The following is a 13,104-nucleotide window of genomic DNA, read 5'->3' as shown; positions in this document are numbered from 1 at the left end:
TTAAGTTTGCCTACAGTTCAGTCATTGAACCACTTAAATGCATGTTAATAAATTTATTAACACATTAATTGAAGATATTTCACTTGAGACAATATAAAAACATTAAAAAAAATACTGTGCAAGAGAAAAACCAAATAGTATTTTTCAGTACACACATATTGACAAACTTCCAAATCCCCTGTAACTATTCTGTATTTGAATTGAATTTCAGGGTATAATATTATTTACATATTTGAGGAGTCATTGGGTATTTAAGTCATAGTTTCAAGCAACTATTTAATTTTTTTAAGTTCTTAATTTGAAATATTATACCCAAGGTCTGATTTTAGTGGTCCTATACTGTACATGTATACAAGGGGTTTTATTGCAGAAAAGAAACAGAGGGAATGGGGTGAGCTGCTTTCTGTGTAGACTGCATAGCTTTCCACCTTGGAGGATGAAGCCCAAACAAGGTCAGGCCAGTCAGCAGTGAGCTGACCTCTCCTGACCCACTGGGCCAGACTCAGAGTGAGTGGGTTCTGGGAGTTTGTTTACACCCACAGTATGAGGTCTAAAGGAGTGCAGTGTCCTAGTGTGTTGACTGATGTTCTCAGGGGTATGGGGAGAAGTTCCAGACGGGTGGGCAGCCCGAAGCCAGGAGTTGGTGGTTCGGGCATCCTAGTCCTCCCAGTCGATGCTGATTGGGCCGCCTGTCAGCATCTGGCTCTGAGGACCAGCAGTGTCCTCTCCTCCTGCCTCTCGACGCATCCGCCGGTGGCAGCCCTGGGCACAGCGGGAACGCTCCTCCAGCATTCTGCAGACAAGGACCCGGCAGTGCAGAAATACTTCCTGGAAAGACCATAATTATAATTAAAAACAGTAACAGCTATTGCTTGTGGAGCACCTTCTAGAAACCAGACCCTATAGCAAATGTTTCATATATATTATCTCATTTCATCTAAACAACCCTTTGAGATAGCTGGTTTCACTCCCATTTTACAGATGAGGAAACTGAGAGCTAGAGAGGTTAGGAAACTTGCCCAAATTCACACATTTAGTAATGTGGCAAGCACACTGACTCCTGAGGGAGACTGAAAATCCCACATCCACAATTTATGCACTTGGACGGGACCAGGAGACACCTCTGTGAAGGCAACATCTAATAACGTTAACATTTTCGCTCCTCACACCAAGGTGAGGAATAACATCATTTCCCATGCACTTCTGTGTAAAATAAGTTCTTTCTCTAAGCTTCTTCCTATAAGTGACTTCCCAAAGCATGCTGCCTGTTGAGGAGGAAGATCAGGATTAGCCATCATAGTTAGCACTCAATCTGGAATGGTGATGTAGCTGGAAAGGATATCATAGACTTAAATGCAGTGTGAAAAAGATTTTTCGTCTCTTTAACTTCCTTTTGTTGAAATGTTTCAAAAACTCTATTGAAACAAAGAAGTTCCACATTACCTTGCTATATATAGTCACTTATAGCCTCTGTATCCATGTATGTACATTTTTTTTTTTATCCTCACTCGAGGACATTTTTCCATTTTTTGTTCAGATAGAGAGGGAGAGAGAGAGAAACATCGACATGAAAGGGATACATCGAGTGATTGCCACTCCCACGACCCAACCAGGGCCGGGGACAAACTGCAACCGAGGTACATGCCCTTAGCGGGAACCGAACCCGGTCTCTCTGGACTACAGACCGATGCTCTAACCACTGAACAAACCGGCCAGGGCCATTTTTTAAAAAAATGTAGCATATGTCTGGCTGGTGTGGCTCAGTGGATTGAGTGTGTCCCATGGACTTAGAGGTCCTGGTTTGATTTCCAGTCAGGGCACATGCTGGGGTTTGGGACTCAATCCCCAGTAGGGGACATGCAGGAGGTAGCTGATCAATGTTTTCCTCTCACATTGATGTTTCTCTCTCACCCCCTTTCTGTGTTTCTAAAAAACCAATAAAAACATATTTTAAAAAAAATGTAGCATATGCAATATGCATGTAAATTGTTATGACAAGTTTTTTCATATCTCCTTTTTCTATATTTCTGTACCATTTTAATAACTGCTCAATACTGCACTAATTAATATATGGCAGCCCTGTTTGAAGGCTTTTTTTCCCCCCACTCTTTTTAAAACAATGCTCTATAAATACTTTCAACAAGTCTTGTTTTTCTTCTTTTGCTTGTTTTAGAGACATTGCCAGAACTGGAATTTTTAGAAAAAAGAATATGATGATTTTATGGTTATTATTTTATATTGTCAGACAACTTTTCAGAAAGTGTACCAATTTATAGGGCCACTGTATACTTTGCAAGTGTGATTTATAATTGTTATAAATTATTATGTATATAATAGTGTCATATAGTTGTTTTAATTGGCATTTCAAGTACTATTTTCACAGAATATTTTACTATTTGAATTTTCGGTCCATATTCTTTTTTTTTTTTTATCCTCACCTGAGGACATTTTTTCGTTTTTTGTTCAGATAGAGTGGGAAGAAGAGAGAGGAAGAGAAAGAGAGAGAGAAACATCAACGTGAAAGAGACACATCGAGTGGTTGCCACCTACATGACCCAACCAGGGCCGGGAAAACTGCAACTGAGGTGCGTGCCCTTAGCAGGAACCGACCCCAGGTCTCTCTGGACTACAGGCTGATGCTCTAACCGCTGAGCCAAACCGGCCAGGGCTGTCCATATTCTTTGTCATGTGACCACCACACAGGTTTTTTTAGCCATACTTGCCCACAAGGATTTAAAATTGTGATCATATACTTTGCGGTACCGTGTCCTCCCACAACCACATCAAAGTTACAACTAAACTACAGAAAACTATCATTCAAAACCGCCTGAAACCAAGCTGAATGGAAGTCCTACAACTACGGAATTAAAGCAGCAGCCACATCCAGACTGGTAGGAGGGGCAGAGGCGGACGGGCTGGTCCCACACCCACGTGTGGCGGATAAAAATCAAGAGGACACCTCGGTTGGGAAGGTCCTCCCTGAGGACTGAGGGGTCCCCATCACACAAGGCACCCTGCTCAGGGTTCCAGTACCAGGAAGAGAAGTCCCCATAACTTCTGGCTGGGAAAACCAGCGGGAATTGAGGCTCAAGGAGGCTGAGGAGGCTGGAGACCCAGGCAGCTCCTTAAAGGGCCTGCGCATAGACTTATCGGACTCACTGCCTCTGAGCTTGGAGGGGAGGCAGCTCGAGGGGCACCAGAGACATACAGGAAAGAACTGAGCTGTTTGGCACTGGAGCGAGGGCTGGAGAGGGGGCTTTCTCTGGGACAGACGTGCTGTCAGAGGTCTTTGTTTCTTTGGTGAGCCCTTCTCTGGGGCAGCAGACAGTTGCCATATCTGGGACTCCAGCAACCTGGCTCACACTGGTTGCCCTGCCCTGGTGATTCCCTAAGGCCCCGCCCCACCCAACTTTCAGGCCCACCCAAGCTGTTGCCAGTTGCTTCACCATAGGATTGGCCTGTTTTGGATCCTGCTTCAGGTTTTCCTAAATTCTTTCAAACAAGCAGCATCTGGTTTCAGATAGCTCCATACCTCTCATTAAATAATACACAGAAACAAACACAGGGAGGCAGCCAAAAAGAGGAGACAAAGAAACAGGTCCCAAATGAAAGAACAGAACAAAACCCCAGGAAAAGAACTAAGCAAAATGGAGATAAGCAACCTAACAGATGCTGAGTTCAAAATACTGCTTATAAGGATGCTCAATGAACTCAGTGAGGGCCTCAAGAGCATAAACAAGGACCAGTCAGAAATGAAGGATGCACAGTCAGAAATGAAGGAGGCATTAACTGAAATGAAGAATAATTTACACAGATTCAATAGTAGAGTAGGTAAAGCCAAGAAGCAAACCATCGATTTGGAATATGAGGAAGCAAAAAACGCCCAATCAGAACAGCAAAAAGAAAAAAGAATCCAAAAAATTGAGGATAGTGTAAGGAGCCTCTGGGACAACTTCAAGCATGCCAACATTCACATCTTGGGGGTGCCCGAAGAAGAGAGAGAACAAAAAATTAAAAACCTATTTGAAATAATAATGGCAGAAAACTTCCCTAACTTGGTGAAGCAAACAGACATACAAGTCCAGGAAGCACACAGAGTCCCAAACAAGATGAACCCCAAGAGGCCCACACCAAGACACATCATCATCAAAATGCAAAAGGTTCAAGACAAAGAGAGAATCTTAAAAGCAGCAAGAGAAAAGCAGTTAGTTACCTACAAGGGAGTTCCCATAAGGCTGTCAGCTGATTTCTCAAAAGAAAGTTTGCAGGCCAGAAGGGAGTGGCAAGAAATATTCAGAGTGATGAAAAGCAAGAACCTACACCCAAGATTACTCTATCCTGCAAAACTGTCATTTAGAATCGATGGTCATATAGTTTTCCAGACAAGAAGTTAAAGGAGTTCATCACCACCAAACTATTATATGAAATGATGAAGGGCCTTTTTGAAGAAAAAGAGAAAATATATGAACAAACTAAATGGGAATGAATACATATCTATCAACAATGGAATCTACAAACAAAATGAACAGGCAGAACAGAAACATTCTTATAGATACAGAGAACATTTTGTTGGTTGCCAGATGAGAGGGGGGTTGGGGAATGGGTGAAAAAGGTGAAGGCATTAAGAAATACAAATTCGTTGCTAAACCGACAAACCTCAAAGGGAAAGGGGTTGGGGGGTGGGAAGAAATAAACCAAAGAACTTATATGCATAACCAATGGATGCAGACAACAGTGTGGGAAAAGACATGAGGGGGCGGGAGTGAGGAGGAGGGCGTCAGTGGGGGAAAAATGAAGAACATCTGTAATACATTCAACAATAAAGATTTAAAAAAATAAAATTGTGATCATATAGTATTTTCTGTGAACAAACACAGTTATTTTATTGGGAGAGGGCAGATAATTATGACATTCATGAAGGTGTTACGCTTATAGATGGCCAGTTTTATGGCACTTTTATAGAAGCAATACAGATTGTAACTGTGGGCTCCCAGAATGTCACCAAGTTGAGACAGTAAGAAGAAAGGCTCAGGTGGTTGGGTTGGGGGTGGGGTTCAGCTTACCTTGTGGTCTTTGCCCACAAATTTGAAGACAGGGACCTGGAAGTGCTTTGCTAGGTGATCCCGTGAAGTGTACTGCTTTACCGAGTCGTCTGAAACACAGCTGAAAATAGGCCAGGAGAGCACGTAAGACTTGATTGTTTAAGCAGAGGTGGAAAAACAATCCACTCCAGCGGGTTTGGTCCAAGGACAGGGAAACTGGGTGGAGGAGGCTGGGCTGCACTCAAGCTTTTCGAGAATGAAGGAAAAATGAAATTCCCTTCAGACCCAGCCTTGCTTATTAGCACTGTCTGTCCTATCTGTCACTCACTGTACCCACAGACTGGGCACAAGGACCTCCTGTTAAGTCAATGTATTGAAGTATTAGCAACAGCAACATTTATTCCAAAAATACCTTTTGTATTTCCATTTGTAATATATTGCAGGAATTCTGCATTCATGTACTTTATTATTGGACAGAGAAGGCTTTTCTTTAACTAGATTTCATAAATATTAATGAATGCCTAATAGATAGTCACCTCTAAAGGGGATTCAAAGATAAGCCAACCCCAATTTGTACATCAAAAAAACTGCATAAAAATTCAAGTTTCTCAGAGACTAAGTAACTGGTTCTATTGGGGAAAAGTCATTCGCTTCCACATTGTTTTAATTCCTCTTCCCAATGTCATACTCAGGTGTAGCTTCATAGGGTTTGGGGGTTTTAATCTTAGGTCTACTTCTGAAAGTGAATTCTTAGGCTCACATCAGGGTCAGCTGGGGGAAAAGAAGTATGGACTCTCCAGTTTGAGGCAAAAGTTTAGTATTTATTACTCTTACTTGTATTATCTTTTTCATTCTGAATTCTAAATGAATTTTTTTTTCTAAGTATATTTTTCTTTTTCTTTTTTTTTTTTTTTTATCCTCACCCGAGGACATTTTTCCATTTTTTGTACAGACAGAGTGGGAGGGAGAGAGAGGAAGAGAGAGAGAGAGAAACATCGATGTGAAAGGGACACATCGAGTGGCCGCCACCCACATGACCAACCAGGGCCGGGGACAAACTGCAACCGAGGTACATGCCCTTATCGGGAACCGAACCCGGGTCTCTCCGGACCGCAGGTGGACGCTCTAACCGCTGAGCCAAACCGGCCAGGGCGTATATTTTTCTTTTTATGGATACCTAATAGTTCCTGTCTACCAGGCCAGGAAAAAAGTGGGGATCAAACAGAAAAGGCTGTGAAACTGGACACTTGCTCCATGTGCTAACAGACCACTTTCTGGTTCATTGTTAATTGCTCTTTCAGTGCAGTTTAAAAGTCCATTAAAATTGTTTAAAAATAAGGCATCTTTCCCTGACCAGTTTCACTCAGTGGTTAGTCAGCCCACGAACTGAAGGGTTGCAGGTTCCATTCCAGTCAAGGGTGCATGCCTGGGTTGCAGGTTCGATCCCCTGCCCTGGTTAGGGTCGTGCAGGAAGCAACCAATTGATGTGTCTCTCTCACATCAATATGTCTCTCCCTCCCTCCCACTCTCTCTAAAAATAAATAAATAAATAAAAAAAAATAAGGAAACTTGCCTTGTATTACTACTACTATCTTATTCCTCTGAACTGACGAGTATCTAAACATATAATGTGTTTCTGTTACTTCTTGCATTTATGTATTCATTTTCCTTCTTTTCCTTAGGTAAAATTAATTTCTACCATCTTCCAATTATGTTCTATGAAAAACCCTACTGCATATCTAATCTGTGTAGCACACTCTGCTGGGTGCTGCAGAGGCTATAAAAGTGAATAATATGGTCTTTGAAATAAAGAAGTTTATAATCTAATATTTATAGTAATAATAGTAACAATATTAAAATGGCACTTTTATCTAAATGTCTCAGCATTTTCAATTTATCTTTCTCTAAAATATTGCAGGAATTCTGCATTCATGTACTTTATTATTGGACAGAGAAGGCTTTTCTTTAACTAGATTTCATAAATATTAATGAATGCCTAATAGATAGTCACCTCTAAAGGGGATTCAAAATAGTAGGGGGTGGGGAATTGGGAATAAAAAAATAAAATAAAGGCTCTGAATGGGTAACTCAGGTGGTTAGAGCATCGTTCCGATGTGCCAAGGTTGCGATTTCGATCCCCCGTCAGGGCACATACAAGAATCAAACAGTGAATGCATAAATAAGTGGAACAACAAATTGATGTTTCTCTTCTCTCTTGCTCTCTCTCCCCCCTTCCTTTCTCTAAAAGCAATTAAAAATAAAATAAAATAAAATAAAAGGAATTGAGATATGCTTATAGTGTATAGTATACACTACATTTCGAAGACTTAGCAGGACACGTAAAATATATCACTAATACATTTTTTATTGATTAGATGTTGAAATGATAATATTTTGGAGAAATTTAGTTAAATAAAATATACTATTAAATTTTAAAATAAATAAAAATACTACTATTTTTCTTTAAAAGAGAAAACGAGGCAAAAAGAGCTGTTCTTGGGCAACACATTACAAATTAAGACCCAGGACAAATTCTGGCTCTTGATTTGGTGTTTGCTGTGATTAGACAATGCTAGTTCTGACAGCTTCAAGTTCATGTACTAAAAGAAAGGACAACGGTATATGAGAAGCCAAAGAAATTGATTATCCAGAAGTTGTCCAATATTTTATTTTGGAATTCAATATGTTTCTTTTTCTGGAGATTAACTTTCTAATTCTACTTTGCCTGGGCTGTTATTAAATTATTTTGCATTCTCAGAGCATATGTCAACTAAGACTGAGGTGAATCAGATGTGTTAAATATCAGGGGAAAACAGCCTCATTTAAATTTAAGCTGAGGACAATGAATCATCAAACAATTTATAAATGTAAGTAAACTGCATTATGTTTAATTAAGGGCTCTGCACTACTACAATAAATGCTCATTCAGTAATTTATTAGACAAAAATTCAGTGATGCTCAGTATAGGCTAGGCATTGAAGAGGAAGGGGAAGGAAAACTTCTAGTTCCGTTTGGAAGGAATCAGGGAAGGCTTCATGGAGGAAGTCAACCTCACTGAATCTTGAAGGACCAGTAAAAATCACTCAAGAAAAAAAGGGGAAGAAGATTCCAGGCAGAGGAAACAGCAGGTGCAGAGTCAGGAGAGTAAGGAAAAATAGAGTTTGGGACTTGCTCATAGTTCCCTTTGGCATGAGCAGAAACTGAAGAATGTAGAGGTCAGAGGGTGAGGCACAGTGATCCAAGCTGAGAGCTGGATTTTATCTTGAGGGATCACTCATTTGCACCATCACTGTAGTCCCGTACCATAGACGGGACTCATTTCCTGTTTACTAAGCCTACACAGCTGTGTTTTTGAGTTCTTGCCTCTACTTTTTAAGCATCTTAATTTCTTCCACAGCTTTCTTTTTTCTGCTTTGTATGCGCTGAAAGCTGGAAAATTAAATAGCACAGTTTCTTAGAACTGTCTAAAATAAAACATGTCCTTAACTGAGAGTCTGAATAATGAATATATAAATAAACTTCAGAACTTTATTGAGATTGCAGGTTACATGTTTTCCCAGTAGGTGAGTTATAATTATACATTTATATTTGCAAGGGTAAATCTGAGGAGCAGAAGAAAACTCTTGATGTTCGAGACATGTTCACTATTTTGATGGTATGATAGCTTCATGAGTGTATATATCAGAATTTACCAAACTGTACACTTTAAATATGTATATTTATTGTATACAAATCTGTATCAATTTCCTAATCTACTTAGCATTAACTATGTCACAAAAACAAATAAATAAATAATTATGTTTCTATTTTTCCTTTTAAAACTTTCTGGAGGCCACTCTAAGAGGGTAATAAATCAGAAGAACGAGGGATCTCTGTGAGACCTGTGGCTGGCCATCCAAAGCAGCTCAAAGTGACACATTTTCCATATTCTAAAAACATGCCAAAGGACTACAGGGATCTGAAACCAGAAGCATTCCTGCTGGTAAACAGTCACATTTACCAAGCAAAGGAGATCAAGAGCCATTAAAAAGTTTTCAGCAGGGGAGTGACAGCATATGTATTTTCCTTTTGAATGAATACCCAGGGACTCCATGGAGCTGAGAGTTGAGATTTAGGAGGCAGTGTTAGCTGTTCAGGTGAAAGGTAATAAGGGCTGTAATTAAGTCAGTAAAAATGGAAGAGAGAGAATGAGGTTGGGGTTTCGTTATTTTTTAAAAAGCTTCTCAGTTGCTCCTAATGTGCATTAGGGATCAAAAATCAATGTGCAAGAGATTATTAGCAGCAGTGGTGAGAGATCTGGAGAAATAAAAGCAAAGTAGAAGTTTCAAAGAGTCTGTCGGGCCAGTGATTGAGTGAAGGGCACGACAGGAGATGCACTTGTGGCGGTCTTACTAGACCATCCCCTTTCTCAAGCTGCAGCTCCTGTCCCTACCTGAGATATGTCCCACCCGACATAGAGAGCAAAGAAGAAATGATGAGATACCACTATGAGTGTGGGGTTTCAGTGTGCATATCCTGGGAATGTAAGAACACGGTGTGATAACTACTGAGCTTCGAACGGTACCTTGAGACACACATTGTTCTTAATTGAAGGAGCCTTAGGAAATATGAAAATCCCCTTTGTATAAAACAAGCTAACAAAAACAAACTTGCTCTTTCTTCTCCTACACCTACTACTACTTCTTCATTATCAATTGTCTTAAAACAGGAGTCTACATTTGCTGCTTCTAGTTCCTCTCCTCTCCCACTTCTCAGCTCTCTCTAAGCTGGGTAATCAATCCCATAGTTTCAACCACAAAAGGGTGATTCTTTTATCTCTAGTCCTGACCTTGTTCCTGGATCTAACGGATATGCATTTCCAACTGCCCACTGACCTTCTCTCTAGGCATCCTGCAGGCATTTACAATTCAATATCATTGTTTGGAATTATCATATTCAATATCTTAACCTCAAATCTGCTTTTCTACTTATATCACTTTGTCTTGCTTAAAGGCATCTAGGCAGTCATCCTAGATAGACCTCTTGCAGTCATTTTTTACTTCCTTCTCCCTCACTAGTTTTCACCTCCACAATGTCAATAAATGGTTTCTGAACTAATGAAGAGCTCATAAGAGTGCTGCACGGTTTTTGGAAATGACAGAGTATACCTGTGCACTTAGAGGTCGAATGTGAACTGGGAATAATAAACTGTTTAAGCAGAATAATTACCCATCCCGGATAAGGTAGTACTTCAGGATCTCGTCGATCTTGGAAGTGGGGGTGGCAAAACAGCTCTCCACCAGACTTTCTAAGCCATTCACGTGCACCAAGGGCTCAATACCAAAGTAGAGGGAGTCTCTAAGCTTGAGGGTGGGCAAGGCTTCCCGGTAAGGCTCTTCAAATTCATTGTCCTTGAAGATCTCCAGAGTGAATGGGAAGATTCCATGACTGCGGCCCATGATTTCCAGTGGGGCATTTCGAAGGTTGGGAACGTATCCTTCAGAAATGGTGTACAGGCGAGGAAACTCGCAGGTCACAGGGATCAGCAGTTTGCTGGTTCGAATGATGATGTCCCCGCTGCTCCCTGGGGTCTGCTTGGGTAGACCTGTCACAAGGTTGCTAGCCACGATCTTGTCATTTACCACCTGAGCCAGGCCAGGGTGAAGAGAGGAAAGAGATTTTAGATTTATTTCTACAAAGTTTTTTTCTCTCCTCTTAATCATAACAATCTCCAAACCTCAAAACACATTAGAAATTTGGTTGCTGAAGCCTGAAGCTTTTTAATAATTTTTTGCATACTACTTTGTGGTCAACCCACACATTCCTTTGGAATATTACTCATAAAACCTGAGCTGTGCAGAATCAGCAGATTAAAAGCTCTTATGCTTTAGAAAAGAACAGCTTCTGTGGATTATTTTTAATGTGATCCTAGACCTGGTGACCAGGCTGTAGCATGACCTTGTGCTGAGCTCCCCACATGCAGAACTTCAGCTGTCACACTTATGCACACGATTTTCTGTTCTTTACATCCAGCCTCTTCTGCTGTCCTGTGTACCAGGAACTCGGACTCATCGTGGAGTATTTCCACATTATCTACAGATGTAATAAACACAGCTTGCCTAAAGTGGAACCACCTTCTCCTTGAATATCCCCTCCATGTCTCACCCCAAGTTTTAATTAGCTCTCTGATTTTTTCTTAGTCAAATTCTATAAATAACTATTTGTTTAACCAAATGACCACAGGACCTTCACACTGAACCCAGGATCCAGGTCCTCTTTTATGTCCACCTCTTGAATTTCTGATTTGATCATGATGGTGCCTACTTAACCCCAAATGCCTCACCCTAGCATGCAAGGCAAATCTCCGAACACATAGTCTCTTTTCCAATATAAATTCCTTGCCAATCGGGTTGCATTGTCCACTCACCTCAGCATAAGCATAAGTATTCCTGTCTCTGGACTTGCTCATTGGTTTCCCTTCTGAAATACCCTTTCTTTTCCTCTCCACCTGTATAAACCACATGCATGCTTCCACCCTAATTCAAGTCCTACTTGTCTTGACTGCTCCATTGTTTGTCCCTTTCTGGCTTCCCACAGCACCTATCATCTGGATCACTATCTCTTTTCTATATTTTGTGTGTATTGTCACCTCAATACCACTGTGTTGGAATCTTATTTCATATATCCCTTAGACTCTGCAGCACAGGGATATGCACAGATTCTTGGCTAAAAGTGTTAACCTTTAGCCTCCACCTGATTCAATACTTGAACTCATTTGCTACCTCATAAATGGACCACCAACTGTATTAGTTGCTTTCTTCAAGTAAAATAGTACTGGTGCTGGGTGCACTCAGGAAAATGTCTACATGTGTTGGAAAGATTGGGCTATTTGAGAAGAGAAATGGCAGAATTTGTCTTACCTTCCTATCCTCATGGTGCCAGGACCACAGCATATGCTCAATAATACATTTGTCAAACGAATGGCATTTGGTTTTTTGAAATCCATTCTTTCATATGGAAATATTTTCTCTGGGACACAAGCCATACCGCATACCTCTGTCAACTACCTCCCAAATAACTGGATTTTAATTATCCCCAGTGGCCTCCAGGAGGAACCTACATCAACCACTGTGCCACACGTCTTGAGGGAGAAGAGGATGTTGACGTGGGTGCCATTGGACACTCCTCGGCAGGAGGTGTTGGTCAAAAAGAGCTCCAGACCGCCAACCAGGTCCCTGGGGATGCTCACTTCAATGGTGTTGGACTTGCACGCCACAGGGACTGCAGCAGAAAGGGGCTACTGTTAGAACCGAGAAACCCAAGTAGGGAGACGGATAAAGAAGGCTTCTAGAAGAAATCACTTCACCATCATGCAAGTTGAGCTTTCTGTTCTATCCTCAAGGAAATCTATGAGGCTTGAAACAAGTTCGTGAATAAAACCAGAACTCCTAACTCCCAAGGCTGTGTTCTAACAATGCTCCTGAAGTATATTATGCCCTGAACAAGGAAAGATTGTGTTCAAGTTTCAATTTGACAGACATTTATTTCAAAGTGTGGCTAGCAGCCCTGGCTGGTTTGGCTCAGCAGTTAAAGCTCGGCTGGTGGACCAATGAGTCGTAGGTTTAATTCCAGTCAAAGGCATGTGCCTTGGTTGCAGTTTGTCCCTGGCTCTGGTCGGGTCATACAGGAGGCAGCCAGTTGATATGGCTCTATCACATCGATGTTTCTCTCTGTCTCTCTCCCTTCCTCCCACTCTATCTCAACAAAAAATGGAAAAATGTCCTCGAGTGAAGATAAAAAAAAAAAACAACACTGTTAGTGCAGTTGGGCAAGAGTTCCAAATTGTCTTTGCATTGTTCAGTAAACCGTAAACACTGAAAATAAATTCCGCTTTACTTAATATAAAATGATTGTTTTTCCTCAGGGCTCCCATGTTTACTTCTTCAGACTCTACAAATACCCTAAAAGGAATATTTATGGGTACTGTCAGAAAATATGTGAGGAGAATATCAATATTTGAGGATATATCATAACAAATGGTATAGTAAAAAGAAATCAAGGATAATTGCTCATTAAATATTAG

The 13,104-nt window shown here is 40.8% G+C and overlaps 1 protein-coding gene across 1 annotated transcript in view; it reads right to left on the bottom strand.

Moving 5' to 3' along the window:
• Nucleotides 1-156: 156 nt before the first annotated feature.
• Nucleotides 157-13,104, bottom strand: part of OIT3 (oncoprotein induced transcript 3) — a 34,746-nt gene continuing 21,798 nt past the window's right edge. The window contains exons 6-9 of the mRNA XM_036265528.1: nucleotides 12,142-12,302; nucleotides 10,251-10,666; nucleotides 5,064-5,163; nucleotides 157-828 (exon numbers count right to left, since the gene is read on the bottom strand). Of these exons, the coding sequence (XP_036121421.1) occupies nucleotides 658-828; nucleotides 5,064-5,163; nucleotides 10,251-10,666; nucleotides 12,142-12,302 (848 nt within the window). The 3' untranslated portion in view covers nucleotides 157-657. The remainder of the gene's footprint in view (nucleotides 829-5,063; nucleotides 5,164-10,250; nucleotides 10,667-12,141; nucleotides 12,303-13,104) is intronic.

The sequence above is a fragment of the Molossus molossus genome, unplaced genomic scaffold (assembly GCF_014108415.1).
Source record: "Molossus molossus isolate mMolMol1 unplaced genomic scaffold, mMolMol1.p scaffold_m16_p_17, whole genome shotgun sequence".
Classification (NCBI taxonomy): domain Eukaryota; kingdom Metazoa; phylum Chordata; class Mammalia; order Chiroptera; family Molossidae; genus Molossus; species Molossus molossus.
This window is presented reverse-complemented; position numbering and strand designations above follow the sequence as displayed.